This window comes from Rhincodon typus, chromosome 26 (genome assembly GCF_021869965.1).
Source record: "Rhincodon typus isolate 14 chromosome 26, sRhiTyp1.1, whole genome shotgun sequence".
Taxonomy (NCBI): Eukaryota; Metazoa; Chordata; class Chondrichthyes; order Orectolobiformes; family Rhincodontidae; genus Rhincodon; species Rhincodon typus.
In genome coordinates, this window is record NC_063357.1 from 41,016,279 (window position 1) to 41,039,367 (window position 23,089).

Genomic DNA, 23,089 nt, shown 5'->3' on the forward strand with positions numbered 1-23,089 from the left:
CACAATGCCTCTCCATCACCATATACCAACTACCCACAATGCCTCTCATTGACCATATACCAACTACCCACAATGCCTTTCCGTGATTTCATTGACCAATGAGTTGTTGAGAGCCAAAGTCCACTGTCACAATTTGTTGGGGTTTTCTGCAAGTCGAGAATGATTGGTGGATCTCACCTGGATTAAGTGACTTTCCTACAAAAAGCACGAGTGATGCAGACACTGTGAAGTTTTCATTGAGGGTTCAGTCCCAGCAAAGCCTTCCCTCCCTGCCTCTAGTCTCATCCAGCCCAAAAAAACTCAGAAATCTCCATGTCTCCCAACCTTGGTCTCTTGCATATCCACCATTTCCATTCCATCATTAACAGTTGTACATTCAGCCATGTAGGTCCTATATTCTGGAATTTGTTCCCTAAACCTCTCACTCTCTCAACCTCCCCTTAATCTAAAGACCCATCTCCTTGACCAAGTGCTTAGTCGTCCCACATGATGTCTGCTTCTTTGGCTCAGGGTCAATTTTGTTTTGACCGATTGTGACCCTGTGAAGTGCATTGGCATGTTTTTCTGTTTTAAATGTAAGTTGTTGTTGGTGTGCTGGTAGGGACTGAAATCTGCAGGTCCACTGTGCACCTGCAGAGCTAGTAATGGTTCGCCTGATCACTTTATAACCTGAATATCCCATCAAGGTGCCATCTGGAGGCATGGCAGAACGGTGATGGCCAATAAGGAATACATGGCATCCATAAACATAATCAATTCAGGGTGATTTCCTCCTTCTGACATGAGAATAGACTGCTCATACCTCACCAAATGCCAATCCTCATGGTCCTACCTGGGTTTTGAGGGCACCCATTGATAGATTCAGTGCTGCCCACTGCATATCAGGCCCAGCCAATCATGGTCTTGGATGGCATCAAGAGTAAGAACCCAAAGTTAATCCTCCTTGTGGCTGGGGGCAAGGTTTAGCAAGCTCAGCCATTGCCATGGTGCCGCTCCATTGGGAATAACTGCCCGAGCCCAATCTGGGATTGAACCTCCAGCCCTTTACAACAGCACACAATGGTGGGCCTTAGCCACCAACAGCGAGGGGGGCACTTTATTTAACAAACAATCCTCTCAAGCATCACTTGTGCTGTTTCGTTTGGAGAAACCATCAAATCTTAACCCTCGGGCTCTCATCCGAGAGACTGAGTTTCATTATGGGAGATTGTTTAATGACTGTTGGGATACAAGCTGCAAATCTAGCTCAGACCTAAGTGGTCGGGGGCCTGAGGGGATAATCAGATCTCCTGGAACAGGCTCAGTGTGGGTCAGGTTTGGGGTGGGATGAGTCTGCACATTGGAGTTCCACTGAATCTTAGACTCAATGTTTTTTCTTCTCTGTTTATCAATTTGGCCCAGTATTGAGCTGCCGACTCTATCTGGGCGTGTCCATCACCTGTGACCCCCCACGCCCTCACACCATTGGTGATCTAACACATCCATTCTAGCAGGAATTCTCAAAGTCATTTGCAAAATAAAAAAAAAACACTCTTTAGTCACCTGATTGGATGATTCTTGGTTGTCAGCCTTCCCAACATTGTTATCTCCAATATTTTTATAAGTAACCAGCAGAAGTGTACACAGATAATGACAGAACCGTGCATGTGAATGCCTCATGATTTCTCTCATAGCAGTGCTCTTAGGACGCAAAGGATTCCTGTCGGTATTTTTCTCGTTTTCTTTTCCTCAGTCCACCTTTCACCGAAAAGCGACATTCTCTGGTCGAGCCAAGAGGTGGACAACGTTTCCCTTAATCTTCCCAGGTGTCACTTGATGTGCCACCTTTTCCTGCAGTAAAGTCCAACCTCTGTGAAATTGTGCCCCACAGTGGTCCGGATGACTCAGGGACGGGCAGGGCAATGGAGGAAATCATGTCCCATGTTTGCCCCGGCAAGCTTCCATCTCCAAGCTTCCATTGGGAACACCCAGCATGGGTTCATGAAGGGTAGGTCATGTTTAACTAATTTGGTGGAATTCTTTGAGGACATTACTTGCATGGTGGATAATGGGGAACCTGTGGATGTGGTGTATCTGGATTTCCAGAAGGCATTTGACAAGGTGCCACACCAAAGGCTGCTACATAAGATAAAGTTGCACGGTATTACAGGTGATGTATTGGCATGAGTAGAGGATTGGTTGACCAGTAGAAAGCAAACAGTAGGGGTAAATGGGTGTTTTTCTGGTTGGCGGTCAGTGGCTAGTGGTGTGCCTCAGGGATCAGTGGAGGGGGTGCAGAGGAGATTCTCTCGAATGATTCCAGAGTTGAGAGGGTTGGATTATGAGGACAGACTGAGTAGACTGGGCTTATACTCATTGGAATTCAGAAGAATGAGGGGAGATCTTATAGAAACTTATAAGATTATGAAGGGAATAGATAAGGTGGAGGCAGGGAGGTTGTTTCCGCTAGCAGGTGAAACTAGGACTAGAGGGCATAGCCTCAAAATGAAGGGAAGCAGATGTAGGACTGAGGTCAGGAGGAACTTCTTCACCCAAAGCGTTGTGAATCTGTGGAATTCCCTGCCCCGTGAAGTGGTTGAAGCTACCTCGCTGAATGTTTTTAAGGCAAGGCTAGATAAATTTTTGAACAGTAAAGGAATTAAGGGTTATGGTGAGTGGGCGGGTAAGTGGAGCTGAGTCTCAAAAAGATCAGCCATGATCTTATTAAATGGCAGGGCAGGCTCGAGGGGCCGGATGGCCTACTCCTGCTCCTAGTTCTTATGTTCCTTATGTTCCTCCTCCTCCAGATGCGGTGATTTGTAAGGATCTCTGGGCAGTGCACACAGATACCAATATGGCACTGCCCTTCCTTTGCCAAATTTTCCATTTCCTGGCATGAGCTTGGGAATTTTTATAGCGTCTTCCGTGACATCAGAGTTCGCAGGTCAATGAAGTGTTTTTGAGGAGGTAGTCATAGCAGCCAATTTGCACACATCAAGCTCCCACAAAAAACCGTGCAAAAACATTTTCACCAGAGCGCCGGGGTAAATCCCTGCATTTTCTCTGAGTATTGCCACGGTCTCTCATTTTAACATCTCATCTGAAAGACAACCTTTCAATTGGCAACTGCACCACAATGATAGGTCTGCATTCTATTCCCCAGCCTCTGCAACAGGACTCAAAACCATAAACACTTTGCCTATTATTAAAATAAAAATTCAAAGCTGACATCTGAAGCAGTGATTGATAGCTTGGTTGGAGCTGAGTTTCACCAGGCTCATTATTATTGGTTTTACATTATGTTAAGTGTAAGGCTGCCAGATATTCAAAGTCCTGGGCCTACCCTTAACAGTGTGAGCTATATACCTTCTAACAAAGCATCTCCTGCATTTCCCAGGCTGGTGAGCAAGCATTAAGAACATAAGGAACATAAGAACTAGGAGCAGGAGTAGGCCATCCGGCCCCTCGAGCCTGCCCCGCCATTTAATAAGATCATGGCTGATCTTTTTGAGACTCAGCTCCACTTACCCGTCCACTCACCATAACCCTTAATTCCTTTACTGTTCAAAAATTTATCTAGCCTTGCCTTAAACACATTCAGCGAGGTAGCTTCAACCGCTTCACTGGGCAGGGAGTTCCACAGATTCACAACCCTTTGGGTGAAGAGGTTCCTCCTGATCTCAGTCCTACATCTGCTTCCCTTTATTTTGAGGTGATGCCCTCTAGTCCTAATTTCACCTGCTAGCGGAAACACCCTCCCTGCCTCCACATTACCTGTGCCAGCAACAATTTAGCTTCCCTCACTGATCTGGGAGTTTAATTTGCATTTATGTAGCACCTTTCATGACCTCACAAATACCTCACAGCAAATGAAGCACCTGCTAAGGTGTCATTGTCGTTGTTGGGTGTGAATCACAGTTTGCATCTGTGCCAGGCAAGGCAGTGACCGGAAAGGGCTTCCCAACTCCCGAGCCTCACACTCCTCACCCTCGATTACCACCCCCCACCCCACTTCCTGCAACCCCACCCCCTCCTCAGCTCAAACCCCTGCTCCTGGACACAGCCTTTGTCCTGCCCACCCTCCATCCTAATCCCCACATGTCACAGTCAGATCATTGTCATTGGCAATACTGGGGGCTATGTTGCATTTTCTGCAGTGACGTGCACACAGCAAAGGTCCCCACAACCAGACAGTCTGCTTTCGGGCTGTCGATCGAGAGATTTAGAAATTTGGCAGATGTATATTTGAACTCCTTCCAAGGGTGACTTCAGAATGCAGCAGACCAGAAGCCGTTCCGAATGCAGCTATGCCTTTCTTTTCTGATAATTTGCCCGTTTCTGACACTGCATTTGCCTGGTGGAGGACTCTCCATTTACTGCCACACTGGGCAAGCTTACTGACTGGCATCAGCCCAGTGTCATTCCATGAGGGGTACATGATTGCTGATCTTCCAGACATTACTGGAATTTGAACAGTGGTGAGCAAATTCATGCTGGTTTTAATGTGACTTTCGTTGTTTCAGTTTCAGAAATTATTAAGGTGGGGTGGTGTTGACTGAGCAAGGCAGTTTTGGAGGTGGATGGTAATCAACAGCTTACATTATGTAGCAACTTTAAAGGACTGAAGTGTCTCAAGGTGTTTCACTGGAGCATGGTGTCCCAATGTCCCAAGGTATTTCCCTGGAGGGTGGCACAGTGGTTAGCACTGATGCCTCACAGCGCCAGGGACCCAGGTTCAATCCCACCCTTCAGGCGACTGTCTGTGTGGCATTTGCACATTTTCCCCGTGTCTGGGTGGGTTTCCTCTGGGTGCTCCGGTTTCCTCCCACCGTCACAAAGATGTGCAGATTAGGTGGATCGGCTGTGCTAAATTACCTGCGATGTGCAGGCTGGGTGGGTGGTGTATGGGAAATGCAGGCTTACAGGGATGGGATGGGGTGGGTCTGGGTGGGATGCACTTTGGAGGGTTGATGTAAACTCAATAGGCTGAATGGTCTGCTTCCACACAGTATGGACTCTATTCTATGATGAAAAAACAAAATAGGGAGTATTAGAAAGATTTTTAATCAGTAAGAGGGCCAAGGGCTTTGCGGAAAATGAAGGAAAGCAGAGATGAGGATTATCAGATCAGACTGGGCCACCAATGATGGACTTTAAAATTGACAATGCACAGGAGACCAGGATTAGACGAGCACAGATATTTCGGAGGGCTGTCATGTTGGGGGAGATACGGTGAGGCAAGGTGATGTAGGGGTTTTTAAACAAGGGTGAGAGTTTTAAACTGAAGACTGTTTGACTGGGAACTGATACAGCTCAGCAAGAACAGGGGGAGACAGGGGAAATAGGATTTGCTACTGGTTTACAGATGAGAAGCAGACTTTAGAGTGACCTTACACTTACAGAAGGTACTGAATATGAGAGAGCAGTCAGGATTTTAATAATCATGACTAGAGGCAAATTAGATCATGTGATGAAATCTCCAGGAATACCTCGCACCAAATTTAAGATCGTGGAACATCTGCAGAGAACATGCAATACAGGGGCACACAGTGACAATTTTCGGTGCATGGGAGATGGAAAAAGACAATGTTCAAACTTCTTGATTTTGGACAACAGCGGAAGTTCTGAAATTTATTTCCGGCAGAGGGATTTCAAGACCAGGGGGCATATTTTTAAGGTGAGAGGAGAAAGATTTAAAAAATACACAAGGGGCAACTTATTTACACAGAGGGCGGGTTTGTGTGTGGAATGAGCTTCCTGAGGAAGTGGTGGATGTGAGCACAATTACAACATTTAAAAGACATCTGGGTGAGAACGTGAATAGGAAAGGTTTGGAGGGATATGGGCTGGGAGCAGGCAGGTGGGACAAGTTCAGTTTGGGATTAATTTCGGCATGGACTGGTTGGACCGAAGGGTCTGTTTCTGTGTTGTATGATTCTATGACATAGAGGAGAATTTGCATCTGTATTGTTGCTTTTAAAGTGTAGATCACCCTAGGCTTGTGAAACAGCAGGCAAGTGTTCAGGGCGATGAAGGCCAGATGAAAGGAATAGGCCATGAGCTGGACACATGTCGGGGTAAGGTGGGGAGGAGGGGGTGGGTGCAGTAGAGAAATGACCGGCTTCAATGTCAAGTCATGGACAGACAGTTCAACTCAACCAATTCCTCCTGGCAATTACCCCCTCGCCTTCCCCTCAAATTATCCAAACCTGACACATTTATCCGCACCGCCCCCATACTGTTTCTCCTTCAGGCCCTTTTGCTGGATGCATTTCAGATGAAAAGTTGAGCTCAGGCCCGGTTCTGTTTCGCCCCACATTCCACACTCGTCCGCACACACCAGGCCCAACAATCCCCATGCCACCCCCAGCTGAAAGTATAGAGTCCTAATGACACTACTGTGGCCTTGTCAAAATGTTAATGTTCACTAAAGCAGATTGTCTGATCCTTCCACTTAGTCCTGCGTGTGGGATCTTGTTGTGCACAAATTCGCTCGCCGCATCCCCAACACTTGCCCTTCGAAAACGCTTAGCTGGCTGCAACATGCATTGAGATGTCACAAAGCAGGGAGAGGTGCCAGACAGATACACATCTTTCTTGTTAATGACTGACCAGTCGAAGTGATGGAGTCAGGGCTGGCCAAGGGATATGGCCGCAGCAGTAGCTAACCACGATGATCATTTTACAGAGGGGTGGGGGTTGGGGAAGTAGGGTGCGGATTGCTGAAAATTTGACGATTTAACATCTGCAGCCGACTGTTCCAACAAGGAAGCGAAACAAGCTATTTCCACTAACCCTGTCCTTCCCTCCAATCACTGCGCTGGAAATATCCCATTCCCAATTTTCCAGACAGTTCCTGCTTGTTGGGACAAAGGAACACACTCTCATCAGCGCAAGACAAAACAATCGGCAGGAAATAGGTGACGTACTGAAACCCCAGCTGTAATGGGCTTTCTGAGCATCTATTAAAGCTGAGTGATCTGTCTCTAATTACAGCAAACTGGTCCCTTACCAATCCACTCAATATCACATAGATTGTGATTGGTATCTGACCAGAGTCCTTCTTCATCTCCTTCTTAAGCAGACTGAGGATAAACTCCTTTCTGTTCTGGAGCGGTGCGTCCTGAGCTGACTAAACAGTCCAATGCTGGATCCAGTTACCCTGCCTCTGGCAAGGTGGGTGGGCATTGAGGTGGATGGGCATTAAGGTGGATGGGCATTGAGGCAGGTGGGCATTGAGGTGGGTGGGCATTGAGACAGGTAGGCAGGATACTCAAGATTTCACACGCTACTTCCACAGTTTGCACTTAGCCTCTGCCCGGCCATTTTGGAGACATCTTTGCAGATGCCTCTTTTCCAGGTGACAAGGCATTGGGAATGTCACGTTTCTTTCCTGGGAACTTCGAGAGCATCCTCCTGGTAACCACTTTCTCTGACAAAGCTCGGGGTAGAGAGCTCGTTTTAGAGACCTTATGCCAGCAGGCAAATGATGAGGCCTACCCAGCGCAGCAGGTTGGCCGTGGAGGTGTCGCTGGTGATGTTGAGGGATTTGAGATGTCTGCTGTACCATTGTCCAGGTCTTGGACATGTACAGGAGGGTAAATAACACTGGTGCTCTGTAGACCATGTTGACCAGAACCAATATCCCACTGATTATTATCAATATTCCACCAATCAGAACCAATATCCTACTGATCATGAACAATATTCCACAAATCGGAACCAATATCCCGTTGATCACAATCAATATCACATCAGTTTGGAACCAATTTGCCTCTAATCACAATTTCACCCCACTCATAATCAATTTTCCGCTGATCATGATCAATTTCCTACCAATCAGAATCAATGACTCATTGATCACAATTAATATCACACTACACAGAATCTATATCCCACTGATCATGATCAATATCACGTCAACTGGAACCAATATCCACTGATCACAATCAATATCCCATTGATCATGATTAATATCTGACAGCCAATTTGCTCCACTGTCCATGTATTAAAAGGCGTGAGACTTCTTCCACCCCTGCTGTAGCTGTCCTAATCCTGGTCAATCCACTGTATGCTTCTGGGGTACATTCTTTCAGTAGTTCATCATTCAAGTCCATTTACTGTTTACCTGTCAGTTGTATCAACCTGGAACCTGCTTTCTCTGTCTCTACACAACTTCATGCTTTGTGTTGACAAGTTTATATTCAATCTCAATCTGCAGTAACCCATAGCCATTCGAGGAGTTACACTCCAAGTATTGACTCTGCTGAGACCCCTTAACACCTGCCACCACAACCTGACACTTACCCTGCTATCAACACTTTCTACTTCCTATTTATTTTTAATTCACTTTCCTGCCAGTTTCCACATTCATCTCCGTATTCCTGTGGTTTTTAGTTTAATTAGAAACCTTCCATGCAAAATTTTGTCAAAGTCATTCTGAAAGTCTGTACAAATTAGACCAGAGAGAGAGAGAGAGAGAGAGAGAGAGAGAGAGATGCCCCACTGAACACTATTATTATTATTGTGGAAATTCACAGAAATAGAGTCCCTTCCTTTCTGAGTTCATGTGGCTGCTTTGTGACATTTCTCTAGCCCATCCCAGACAATATCAATTCCACCTCAGAGTGCAATGGGACCTTGATCAGATAGGCCAATGGGCCGAGGAGTGGCGGATGGAATGAATTTAGATAAATGTGAGGTGCTGCATTTTGGAAAGGCAGATAAGGGCAGGACTTAAACACTTAATGGTAAGGTCCTGGAGAGTGTTGCTGAACAAAGACACCCTGGAGTGCAGGTTCATAGTTCCTTGAAAGTGGAGTTACAGGTAGACAAGATAGTGAAGGTAGCATTTGGTATGCTTGCCTTTATTGGTCAGTGCATTGAGTATAGGAGTTGGGAGGTCATGTTGCAGTAGTACAGGACATTGGTTAGGCCACTTTTGGAATATCGGATTTAATTCTGGTCTCCCTACTATAGGAAGAATGTTGTGAAGCTTGAAAGGGTTCAGAAAAGATTTACAAGGATGTTGCCAGGGTTGGAGGGTTTGAGCCAAAGGGAGAGGTTGAATAGATCAGGGCTATTTTCCTTGGAGCATCAAAGGCTGAGGGGTGACCTTATAGAGGTTTATAAAATCATGAGGTGTATGGATAGAGTAAATAGGCAAGATTTTTTTCCCGGGTAGGGGAAACCAAAACTAGAGGGCATAGTTTTAAGGTGAGAGGGGGTAGATTTGAAAGGGACCTAAGGGGCAACTTTTCACACAGAGGGTGGTGCGTGTATGGAATGAGCTGCCAGAGGAAGAGGTGGAGGCTGGTCCAATTTCAACATTTAAAAGGCATCTGGATGGGTATATGAATAGGAAGGTTTAAGAGGGATATGGGCCAAATGCTGGCAAGTGGGACTAGATTCATATAGGATATCTGATTGGCATAGGCGAGTTGGACAAAAGGGTCTGTTTCCTGCTTTATATCTCTATGACTCTGACACCTGTTACCTGGAACTATCATGAGGCTACTGGATGTTTATTACTGAAAATAAGCAGTTGAGGCCAAAGTATTCAATGTTTTCATAAGGAGTTAGATATAGTTCTTCAGGATAAAGGGATCAAAAGATATGGGGAGACAGTGGGAACAGGGTACTGAGTCCATAGGTGTGAAGCTGGAAAAGCACAGCAGGTCAGACAGCATCTGAGAAGCAGGAAAGTCAACATTTCAGGCTGAAACCCTTTACACAAAGGGTTTTGGCCCAAAATGCTGACTTTCCTGCTCCTCTGCTGCTGTCTGACCTGCTGTGCTTTCCCAGTCTCATACCTATAAAACTCTGGCTTCCAGCATCTGCAGTCCTTATTGTCTCCAGGATACTGAGTCAGCCATGATCATATTGAATGGGCAGTAGGCTCAATGAATGAATGGCCTACTCCTGCTTCTACTTTCTATTGCAAATTGATTTTGAACTTAACACAGTAAATGTTCAAGTTAAGAGGATAAAAGGGTGCAAAGAGGTTGGAGGTGGTTAAAATGCTGAATGTTCAATGTAAGTCAAGAGCACTTTGGCAGCAGCATTTTACCTCGAATAGACAAAAAAGGCCACGTGGCTAATGTTCACAATAATATGATTACAATAGGGAAAAAGGGTGCTGATTGCTGGCTGCCAGGGAAAAAAAAACATCCATTTTGCCCATTGTATAAATTGTTGTGATCATTGGAAATTTGGCATTTTTGCAATATGTCCTGATGAGAGCAAGTTGGCATATTCAGCGACATGTCTCTTCAGCAACGTGTACAACCAATTGGACTTTTGATTACTGGCATCCAAATTGTTGTTGATGGCAATGTGGCTGACCCTTAACTGCTCCCTGACACTCCGTTCAAGGCAATTAGGGATGAGCCACAAATACTGCTACATCCTGTGATGTGAGGCACTGCAGGACTGCGCCCACTGTGCCAAATGAAGCTGCTGTCTCATGAAGCTGCCATCTGTGTGTGTGTCTGTGTGTGTGTGTGCGTGTGTGTGTATGTCTATGTGTGCATCTATGTGTGTGCGTGTCTATGTGTGTCTGTGTCTGTGTGTGTGTGTGTGTGTGTGTGTGTGTGTGTGTGTGTGTGTGTGTGAAAAGAGCCTCATTTCACTGTAAATCCTCCTGTACGTCACTGCAGAAGATGGACAAGGGTGAATCAGCAATAACCTAGACTTCATTTTCTGACAGCAAGGGCAGAGATAGACATGTGCTTTACATACATGCCTGATAACTGGATTGTCAGCAACCCTGCACTGCATTCACGCCTCTGTGTACAGTATAGTCTGGCTCATTAAAAAAACAACTACTACAAGGGAAAGTAGTTGACCAAATCACAGAAACTGAGACTCCCTCTATAACTGGGAGCTCACCGAACATTTAGCCAATACTACAGCATATTTCCATAATGGGGCATGTTTCACACCTCCTCTCTTTGCCTTACCATGTTACCTTTATGGTTGTTGTCAATGGGATTAACCTCTTGCATGGACAAAGCCAAACCAATCATGCTGTGGACATTGGCATATTGTGAGGCAATAGAACCTATTGATAGGCTGCAGGAGGAGAGGTCCAACTCAGCTACAGGGGCTCAAAGCTGATGTTGGTCCACAGTGGAGACATGCACAATTTGCATCTCCAGCCAGAATGGGTTTGATAAACACGGGCGGGAAATCCATCTGGGTCAAAATCTCAGCACCCTGCCCCAGGTATTCCTTAATTAAAATAACTTCTGTTTTGTTCGGGTAGGGAAGGCGTGGAGAACAAACAAATTTAATAACACAAACAGAAATTGCTGGAAATGTTCGGCAGGCCTGGCAGCATCAGAAAGCAGAGCCGACGCTTCAGAGTCAAAATTACTGGCAGTTTTTGTCAGACTACAGGAGAGGAAGATCAGAATCATTCACAATGAACAAAGACGCCATATCAAGGCGAGTTGTTGTTGTACGGTGCCTGTCATGACCTCAGGACTTCCCAAAATCCTCTTCATGGAGGTGGGCAGCATCATGTTGTCTTTGATCGATTGGCTTATATCACATTGACCACATCTTTCCTGATTGGTTGATCCAGTTCCTGCTCAGACCACCATAGGTGACCCTACATGACCCATGGTGACATGGGGCCAGTCGTAGAATTGGAGCATAGAACGGTGACAGCGCAGGAGGAGGCCATTCAGCCCATGGCATTTCTACAGTCCCTCTGTCAGAGCTACACAGCCAATCCCAGTCCCCATGCAAATCATTTAGGAACACAGGAACAGGAGTAGGCCATTCAGCCCCTTGAGCCTGTTCCATCATTCTATAAGATCATAGCTGATTTGTGGCTTAACTCCACATACCTGTCTTTGGTCCATATCTTTTAATACCTTTGCTTATCAAAAGATCTCAGATTTAAAATTAATAAACGATCTAGCATTCATTGTCATCCATGGAAAAGAGCTCCAAACCGCTACAATCCTTTGTGTGTACACAATCTCTACCGTGTTTTCCACTTCCTTGTAGGAAGCATAGAATGACTGGTTCACAAATTCTAAAGTCTCTCATTTACTGGTTAAAAGCAAAAGCTTGCAGCAACTGGTAAGGGAAAATAAACTGACTTTCTTCAGGCTTTAGTTAGCTTTTACTACAGGGAAAGGGACTTCATCTCAATTTCCAGAGGTCCGATGGCTTCTGGCCATTAATCCTTCACATCCACAAGCTGTTCAGCTACCTAGGAGCCAGCATGCAGATGGTCTTTGTCATTGATAATTGATCACCAATCCACAGACCAATCAGTTACTTGTGGCACCTCGTACATTCCCCATCTTGCCACTTTATCCGCAATAAACATCACCACCAACCCGCTAAACCCCCAAACTGAACCTCTTCTGGAATACTGTGTACAACTCTGGTAGCCCTGCTATAGGAAGGATAGTATGAAATTGGAGGGGATTCAGAAAAGATTTACCAGGATATTGCCAGGACTGGAGGGTTTGAGTTATAAAGAGAGGCTGGATAGGCTGGGACTTTTCTCACTGCAGCATAGGAGGTTGAGGGGTGACCGTTTAGAGGTTTATAAAATCATGATCATAGATAAGATGATCAGCAAGAGTCTTTTCCCTAGGGTGGGGGAATTCAAAACTAAGTGGCATATTTTTAAGGTGAGAGGAGAAAGCTTTAAAAGTACATGAGAGTCAACTTTTCTACACAGAGAGTGGTTCGTGTGTGGAATGATGGAGGTACAGTCACAACATTTAAAAGACATTTGGATAAGCACATGACTCAGGAAGTTTTGGAGGGATGTGGGCCTAATGCGGACAAATGTGACTATTTAGTTTGGAAACATGGTAGGAATGGACTAGTTGGGCTGAAGGGTCTGTTTCCATGCAGTATGACCCTGTGACTCTAAGTGCTTCCTAACATTTCTCGCGAATGGTCTGACTGTAATTTTTAGACTGTGATCCCTAGCAGCATTCAAGAAACATCTGGACGAATACATGAATAGGAAGGGAATAGAGGGATACGGATCCTGTAAGTGAAGACAGTTTACATATGGAAGGGCAAAATGTGTTAGTGTAGGCTTGGGAGGCCAAAGGGCCTGTTCCTGTGCTGTATTGTTCATTGTTCTTGTTTCTAGATCTAGAAACATACCTTCAGATAATTATCCAATGTCCTTTGGAAAACCACAAGTGAATCTGCCTTCCTCACATTGTCAGGCAGTGATCAACCCCAGTGCACTGCAGAGCTGAATAAAACAAAACCCCTTAACCTGGATTGAAATCAGCAGGCAACCTGAAGCAGCTACAGCACTGACCACTCTGCTATTATTTATTAAATAAAATACTCCCCCCAACACTGAATGAAGTTGCAAATCCAGTGGGAAACTGCAAAAGATCCCATCAGCAATTCCATAAACAGATGTATCTTTCAGTCTCTGAACTACTCACCAGCTAAACAACAGTGTGGTTGTGGTTACATGCATGAGCTTTTATTTAAAATTCAAAACGATGTAGTTATATATAAAATACTGGCAGGGCTTTTCAGACAGCTACTGTCAAAGTTCTCTCCAGTTTGCAACATTCAGTTAACTTCCAGGACAGAAGCTCGGAAACAAATTCCCAGCATCCGGCAGAATTACTCGTGCTGCCACACAGAATACTCAGAGCCAGACTTAACAGAAACAGACCCTTTGGTCCATCCTGTCCATGCCAACCAAGTCTCCCATCTGGAGGCAAATTCAAAAACCAGCCTGATCTCATCCATCAATTCTCAGCTCAATCCATCCAGGGAGTCTGGGGAGAAAACATGGCCAACATAGCTTTGGTGAAGTGGCTGACCTAATGTTACCCAAAGGCTGTGCTTCAGTCTCCCTGCATTCAGCTTTGAGCATTGTCAGGAAGTGACCGCGCCCCCCCCACACACCCCCCCCCCCACCACTGCAGTTATGGTCTGGCCTCTCTACCTCGACTCAGATAGACAGTGTTTAACATGTCAGGACTGGACGGGTTGTGTTCCCGCTCACTCCCTATGCTTCTCCCATTCCCAGCTCATTCCTGTCAATATACCCAACATCACCAACCATAGCCCCAACTTGGACCACCAGCTCACCCCTTTTCCTTTACCCGAGTCTTCTGCCCAAAAGTAGGTCTGACCCACAGCACTGTGACCTCCACCACCAGCAGAGCAAGCCACCAAACCCCGTTCAAATGGCACCAGTGTATGTACACTGGCAAGCCAACAGAGCACCCCTCCCCAAGATGCCCATGTTGCTGCAGAACATGCACATTTTATATGCATGTTGTAGCCTGGAGCTACATGTAATATTGGTGGACAATCCAATCCTTTTCTATCTCATGGATGACCAGGAATCTCTCACGGCTTGCCATCAGCATGCGTGGGAGTGATTTACTGAGCAATAATCTACCTGCTTGGCCATGTGAATGGTCACCAAGTCCTGGAGTGGGGCGTCATAAAATCCCTACAGTATGGAAGCCATTCGGCCCATCGACTCCACACTGGACCTCCAAAGACCATCCCACCCAGACCCAACCTACCCCCATAACCCTGCTTTTTCCATAGCTAATCCATCTAGCCTGCACATCACTGGACCCTGTGGGCCAATTAGCATGGCCAATTCACTTAACCTGCACATCTTTAGACTGTGGGAGGAAACTGAAGCAAACCCACACAGACACGGGGAGAATGTGCGAACACCACAGACAGTCACCCGAGGATGGAATCAAACCTGGGTCCCTATTGCTGTGAGGCAGCAGTGCTAACCACTGAGCCACCATGCCACCCAAAGAATTGAACCCAGACCTTTGGGCTCAGAGGCAGGAACATTACCCATTGTGCAACAGAAACTCTTTTCTCTGTGAAGCTAGTACGAAGTCAATTCAGAACTACCTCAGTTATTCGTTAACTTTCAGTTTAAATAAACATTGTAGTGTTCTCTCCTTTAACCACACCCTACCGGAAGATATTTCAGAACTCCCCATTCCCAATTCCTTCTCTCTACAGCTCACAGCTACATTTGTCTCAATCAATCCATTCAAAAAGTGCTTCAATTAGAAATCAGGAATTCAGCAAGTTTTACAACTCCTCCATTCTGACTTAACTTATAATCAAGCTTCATTCTGTGAATAAAGGCTCTGTATCCAACATGGCTGCCCCATGTGCATCTTGTGTGAATAGGATTGATCTGTGGTAAAGTGAGGTTTCCATGATGAGTGTTTAAATCTGATTAGCTTGTTACGCAGACACACGATGGATAGTTCCAAACTCACAAGACTGATAACGTTTTGGAGTGCTGATTACTGGGTATTTGGCATCTTTTCAGAATACATCTTCAACCAGAGGGGGAAGCTGTTTTGAAATTATTTAAGTAACTTGCAGGTTCTCGACTCTGAATCTGAAAGGACATTTCATCAAGTGGCTGACAACGCTATAATATCAATTTCACCCAAACAGTAATGGAATTTCACAATTTTGTGTTTTAATTTGAGGCATTTTTTGTTTGTAAGCAAGACCTGCAAGGTTGTTCAACTGGGATGGTCCTTTGCAGGTACAAAGACAAAAGATATGGGCCAGAGAGACTTCCCCTGTCGAACAAAATCCTTCCAGCCCATCTTGTGCACACATTTGATTTCCATCCTTTCCTGCACACCATTCCCCAGCTGATATTTTGAGATAAGAAAAATAAATCTGTCCATCTGAAACTCATAACACACTGGAAACTTGGATATGAGAGCAAAGAGGGCAGATTTCTCTCTGGAGAGTTGCCCATAGCGTGTGGGGGAATCTGTCAGTGTTTCAGTATCTGAGGTATTTTTACCTGTCAATTATCAACCACGGGGCTGAAGCATAAATGGTTAAGAAATTGGAATCCCTTTCTCTAAATTCCAGGGACAAAACACAATCCTTAACTTCCACTTCCCCTCCTGCACCCCTGTTAAAGTCCAGTTGCCACTTTACAGCTGCAAATCACTGTCCCTGCCTTTCACTTCCTCCTCTATAATTCTTTCACACTAACACTGAGCTGCTGATGTGAAGTCCCAGTGCACGGACATTTGCATTAAAATGATTTAGCTGTGCACTGCAGCTGCTATTTAGCATAAAGGACTAAATCTCTCCTTTTCTTTTAAAGAAAAGAGGAGCAGGTCTGTCCCAAACCTTTCACTGCAAACCTACTTTCAATCTGATAACACCAGGGAAATGATCTCAGTGCTGCTCTCCCTTGACGAGATAATTTTATCTTTTTGTAAGGATTTGAATTTCTCCCCTTCTTTCTGCCTGAGTGGACTGTTGATTTTTCCCTTTTAAATGGGTGATGATGTCGGGAATGGTTTCCACTATCCACATAATCCAAAACTCAGGGAGGGGTAAGTGAGAGAGAAACAGCTGGGGGAGGAGAAAGGAGGCTATGGAAAGGGAGGTGAAAGAGCAGGTGATGGAAAGGAGATGGATAAGGGGAAGAAGGAGAGGGGACAGAGGAAGAGGTGCAGATGGAGACAGACAGAGTGAAGGGGAAGGAGATGGAGAAGGTAAATGGAAAGGGGGAGGAGAAAGGTATGAAGACAGAGATGTGGAAGGAGGCAGAGATGGACACAGATAAAGGGAAGAAGACAGGGAGGGGGAAGGGGAAGGAGAAGGTGACTGAGAAAGGGAAGGAGACAAAGACTGAGATGAAAAAGGCAAAGAAGACATAGATGGAGACGGGGAAGGAAATGGAGACAGGGAAAGGTATTGAGAACAGGAACCCATTTGTGAAGATGATGTCTAGAGCATGAAGTTCCTCCAAATAATGATTAGGAATTGAGAGGGCTCAGAGAGAGAATCCTATAGCACAACACAATTCTCTAAGGTGGTGTTAGCTGCCACCATCATGAGATCTGCAACCTGGTGACAAAAGCCCCTAGTGCCCCTAAACCACTGTCACCCTGTCAGATCAGACATCTGATCTCCTGGCACTACAGTTTCCACTTCCACAGAGTTACTCTTAAACAAGTCCAGTCCCTGTTTATGAACCATTGGTTCCAGTATATCTTAAAGTGTTTATGGACCACGGGGCTCAGCTACTCACTGCTAGGCAATTGGAGAGCCAAGGCCAGGCCTCTGCAGATGCACCCTGATGAAGTCAAAACTAAAGGTTAGCGGCTGGTCACTAACCTGTAGGCAACAATCCGGATTTACTGTCGCTGACCCCAAAATGTCTCTGGATGTCCGCCAGTACACCTGAGGAGAATTAAGAGTGGGAATTAGATTAAAGACAAAGAAGATAAGTAATAGAAACTGATGAATACATCTGAATCATTTCTCTGAAGCATTAATGATAGCAAATTCAGGCTTTGGAAGAATACAGTCACAGTTGATTGACTCACTGATACAAAAGGGTTCTGCTCATTATGAAGAGAGCAGGGAATAAAGGATTTCGATCATACTCAAGGATGAAGTGGCTGTGGTTCATAAAAGGGGCTGAGTCCGTGATTAATCATTGGAGCTGAGCTGCCATCGGGTCTTGATGTTAGCACAGTTCCATCAGCAGTGATAAATTCTGTGCTTGGAGTCAATGCATTTCACCTCCTCAGCTTTGAGTGCAGCAAGCAATGTTGGGCTGGTTGAAGCAACCGGAAGTGTAGTGTTCGCTCGTGAATTCACTGCAAAATATTCTCAACCATCAGGTAGATTTCAATGACTGACTTTCCATTCTGTCAGGCAATGATCTTGTCCCATGAGGGACATGGATAGGGTGAATCACCAAGGTCTTTTTCCCAGGGTAGGGGAGTCCAAAACTAGAGGGAATAGGTTTAAGGTGAGAGGGGAAAAGGGACCTGAGGGGCAACGTTTTCATGCAGAGGGTGGTGCGTGTATGGAATGAGCTGCCAGAAGAAGTGGTGGAGGCTGGTACAGTTACAACATTTAAAAGGCATCTGGATGGGTACATGAATAGGAAGGGTTTAGAGGGAAATGGGCCAAATGCTGGCAAATGGGACTAGATTAATTTAGGATATCTGGTTGGCATGGACATGTTGGACCGAAGGGTCTGTTTCCATGCTGTATGACTCTATGACTCTAATACCTCCATATAGCCCTATCAGTTGGCTAGAATTGTCGATGCAAATGAATTTTATTAGGCATGACCTCAGCTCCTGTACGTATTTCATAATCAGTATTAAACCATCGGGGGCTGGAGAATTAAGAAAAGGAATCCTGACAGAACAAATGCATAATTAATATATTTCATCAATTATAAATGGTTATCAATTACTTTGTAAAGGAACGACAGAATCAATTAATGGAAAATTTTTTTAAAGAATCAGGATTTTCTGCTTAGTATTTTGAAATCTTCTCCTTCGAAATGTTCTCCTCCAACATGCAAAGCAGTTGTTGGTTCATCTCCCTAAGTAGCTTTTTTTTGAACTCATGCACCATCTCAATTTGGAACTATATTTCACAATTCCTCCTTTTTGAACTAAAGTTTTGGAACTCCTTCCCAACAGCACGACAGGAATCCCTTAGCACATTGGACCAGGAGGCTAATGTTTAGCCCCTTGAGCTTCTGCTGCTTTTCTATGAGATCCTGGCTGATTTGCAAACTAACTCCATATCCCCAGTCCCATATCCCTTAAGAATTTTGTTTAACAAAAATCAGCTTGAATAAAGGCAAAACACGCCTGATGCTGGAAATCTGAAATATAAGCAGAGACTGTTGGAGAAACTCAGCAGGTCTGGCAGCATCTGTGGAGAGAGAAACAGTTAACGTTTTCAGTCCGTTGTGACACTTCTTAAGAAATTTACAACTGCCTTGGTTCAATCACCATTTGCTGCCTCTAATAGCCTTTGAGCAAAGAAGAACTCTTTAATTTCACTCCTGACAGGTCAGTCCCTAATCTTTAGACAATTCCCCCAATCTCCAGACTCACCACTTAGTGGAAATATCTTGAAAACTTCCTGGGAATACAATCCATAATTGTGATATCTCTTTGGAATTTCACATTGGTCCTTTCTGGTAAATCTACACTGCATCCCCAACAAGACCAATATATCCTTGTCACTGTGTGGTGCCCAGAATGGGTTGCATGATTCCAAGTGCGACCCATCTGGGTCTTTGTAAAGTTGCAGCCCAGCTTTTACCCCATTGTGTTCGAATCCTCTAGGTATATAGGCCACAATTCCATTAGGCTGCTTGACTTGCATAGGAAAGATTTAGAGGGATCTGGGCCAAGCGAAGGCAAATGGGACTACTTCAGTTTGGGCAACCTGGTTGGCATGGATGAGATGGACCGAAGAATCTGTTTCTGTGCTGTATGACTCTATGACTTTTTGTCAGCCTGTCCATGACATTTTAGTGATGTGTATATCTGGGTCCCAAGTCTATTTGAACCACCTCTGTTTCTAGTTTCAGACCACTGTTTGAAGAGCTGATGTATTGTAATGCTTCTGTGATCCAGAATGTGCCCAGTTCTATCCTTGTTAGACCTGAAGTGATGGCCTCACATGCACCTATAAATTAGAATGTATTTGCCAGAGTTTTCCCATTGATTTAATATACAACTACCTCTTTACAACTTTATGCTTCTATGCAAGCTGCTTACAATGCTGTAAAATTGAGCATGTGCCTTTCAATTTCAACCTGGAAGTCATTAATAAATGTGGTGAATCATAAGACACCAACACAGATCCTGTGGAAGACCGCTCGCTGCATTCTGATAGCCAGAGCGCACAAATGTGTGCAATGTGTGGTTTAAACTGTGCGGATGCATAGTTCTACAGCAATGGGGGATATTAGTGATAATATCTCTTGGTTAGTAATCCAGATTGAGGCCAATCCCCATCACGGTGAAATCTGACCTCAATAAAAACTTGGAATCCAAAGCTAGCCTAATGGTAACCATTGTCGATTGTTGGAAAAACCCATCTGGTTCACTAATGTCCTTTAAGGAAGGAAATCTGCCATCCTTACCTGGTCTGGCCTGCATGTGACTCCAGACCCACAGCAATGTGGTTGACCCAACTACTTTCTGACATGGCCTAACAGGCCACTCAGTTGAAGGGGCAATTGCGGATGAGCAATAAATGCTGTCTCAGCCACGTCTAATGAACGAATAAAATCGAAATTGGAACGTATTGCACCAGCAAAAGCCCCTGTGCCTTTAGGGAAGAAGACTGCCATCCTTACTTGGTCTGGCCTACATGTGACTCCAGACCCATAGCCATATGGCTGACTCTTAACTGCCCTCTGAGCACAAGTGTATGGTCGCATATTGATCTTAAAAGGGATCATATAAAGAAACAAATGCACAGTGAGAGAGAAGTCAGTGGGAACTGTAATTTGGTGGTCAAATGAGGTTCCCTCATAGCCACAGTTCTGTAGCTGAAAAGTGCCACTGTAGACAAGAATCTGTATTAGGAAGTGTGGCTTAAAAAGGAGAGCCAATAAAAATAAAAATCTGTTGACAGGAAATATCTTTGGAGCTTTTGCACTGTGTTTCTAAATCTGGACAAATCAGCACTTCTGCTGAATTGTGAAAGGGAAATTTGAGTGTGTTTATTGAGATTATCTGATCAAGTTGGCGCTGCAATGTTGCACCTCCCAAGACAATGGGACTGTCACTCACAGTGGGATAGTGTCCTATGAACATTCCCCTCCTGTTTTAATCGAGTTTTAATGTGTAATTCCAAGTCGTACATCAAATCACACAGGCACACAGAGAAAACACTTATCTCTACCAGATAGCGGCTTTTCTATTGCTCAAAATAGGAGACACAACTTTACAATAGTTGGCAAGAGATGAGGAGAACTTTTTTTAACGCAAACTGTTACAATGGACATATTGCTACCTTTCCAAAAAGAATCGGATAAATTTGTGAAAGGAAAACCATTCTGGGGGTTACGAGGAAACAGCACAAGAATGGGGACCAATCAGATTGTTCTGCTGAGGGGGAAAGTGGCTTCCTTCTGTTTTGAAAGATTGGGTAAGTTGAAGAACTTCAGCGCTGAGAAATAGAACAATTTCTTCTTTTAGGCACCACTGTCAATAACACGCAGTTTTTGTCAGTGCGTAAAAATCATTCCCCTCTGACCCCAAAACCCATGAACCTTTTCTAATTTCTGCATTCCGCACTGCACCTCCCCCCCACAACTTCTCAACCCACAACCAAACTCTCTGCTCCTATGATGCTGCTTGGCCTGCTGTGTTCATTCAGCCCTGTACCTTGTTGTCTCGGATTCTCCAGCATCTGCAGTTCCCACTATCTCTGATTCAATTTTAACCCCACTGCGAAGCCTCTTCTAAGGAAGCCTCTCTGCTCCTATGATGCTGCTTGGCCTGCTGTGTTCATCCAGCCCTGCACCTTGTTGTCTCGGATTCTCCAGCATCTGCAGTTCCTACTATCTCTGATTCAATTTTAACCCCACTGCGAAGCCTCTTCTAAAGAAAAGCCTCTCTGCTCCTATGATGCTGCTTGGCCTGCTGTGTTCATCCAGCCCTGCACCTTGTTGTCTCCTCATTAGCCCCAGCCTCTTCACTCCCAAACCACTTGGAAAGACATTGCCAATGTATACCAGACCGGGGGCATCTTGAGATTGTAGCCCGCGGTAGACCAAAAGCTGACTCCAGAGGTGGTATTAATGAACATGCGAACCCTGTGACCGGACAGCCCACACCATAATTTCAGTAAAAAGGCAGAAAACATTGAATCTTTACAGATGGATAAATAGCACGGCTTATTGTGCTACGGTTCATTTTGAATGGTGAATCCATGAGTAAACATTCCTCGGCCCTAGTTTTTCATGTGGTTTTGTGGATGTTTGTGTTTTTAATGAATTGGATAGAGGCGGGGGAGGTTGGCATGTAGAGCAGCGGGTAGCTCCTGCCACCGTGCCAGACGTTCTGGGTTGAAGTCCCACACTGGAACTCAGTGGGAAGTGCATTTGTAACGTGGTCAAACTGTATGTGACCAAAAAAAAAGTGATCAGATTGTCGGTCTGTAAATCCTTCTAATAGAGGGGGAGGGGAAGAGCCTTCTGCTCAGCACCTTGTTAAAAGTGCTTTGTTAAAGAATCCCACACACTAACTCTTTCCACAGGCTGTTCAAGGGACTGATGAGGAGCTGTGTGAAGGACATCAGGTATTAACACCGACTGAATAGACACTCTCCAATATCATCTCTCCTATGGCTCGAACTGAGATAAGACTTTTATCACAGTGGAATGGCCCTTGCTTGGGACCAAGAAGTAAAAGGACTGAACTAACTTGATGTGCCACACAATGAACACATCAAAGTTGAGTCAGTGATTTTGTCCCAAGAGAAAATGTTGTCGCAGAAACTGGGGTCAGGAAAGTGTGAGTAGCTGAAGAGCAGCTCCTACTGCATTTACAGGGTACCAAATGGGTGACATGGCGGTTCAGTGGTTAGCACTGCTGTCTCACAGCCCCAGGGATCTGAGTTTGTTTCCACCCTCAGGTGACTGTCTGTGTGGAGTTTGCACATTCTCCTTGTGTCTGTGTGGGTTCCCTCTGGGTGTTCTGGTTCACTCCCACAGTCCAAAAATGTGCAGGTTAGTTATGTTAGCTATAGGAAATGCAGCATTACAGGGATAGGTGTGATGCTCTTTGGAGGATCAGTATAGATGGGACGAATAGCCTCTTTAAGCACTGTAGGAATTCTATGAAAATCAATTGCTTTTACTGGCAGCCTTGCAACCTGCAGGCATCCCCATATACTTTACTTTTTGTAATCTGGTCATTATAATAACAAAGGAATCACAGAATGCCTATAGTACAGAAGCATGCCATTTCGCCCATTGAGTCCACATCTAGCCTCCAGAGAGCATCCCACCCAGACCCCATAAATCTGCAACCACCTAGCCTACACACAGGCACAGGCAGAACGTTCAAACTCCACACAGACAGTCACCCAAGGGTAGAATTGAACCCAGGTCTCTAGCACCGTGAAGCAGCAGTGCTAACCACTGAGCCGCCCCTATAGTGATGGTCATTGGAATGGGATTGTGACAGTTGACAAGCAGTTGATCAAATTGATCACATCACCTTTCGCCAGTGATTTTGGATGGGTTTTGGCTTTTTTCAGGAATTTCTGAGCTCCCTTCCTT

The 23,089-nt window shown here is 45.0% G+C and overlaps 1 protein-coding gene across 2 annotated transcripts in view; it reads right to left on the reverse strand.

Annotated features, from left to right (window-relative positions):
• LOC109911325 (spinster homolog 2 (Drosophila)) overlaps positions 1-23,089 on the reverse strand; it is a 93,949-nt gene that overhangs the window by 59,296 nt on the left and 11,564 nt on the right. For both annotated transcript variants that reach the window (XM_048612832.1, XM_048612833.1), the window contains exon 2: positions 17,143-17,208. In XM_048612832.1, coding sequence (XP_048468789.1) covers positions 17,143-17,208 — 66 coding nt within the window. The remainder of the gene's footprint in view (positions 1-17,142; positions 17,209-23,089) is intronic.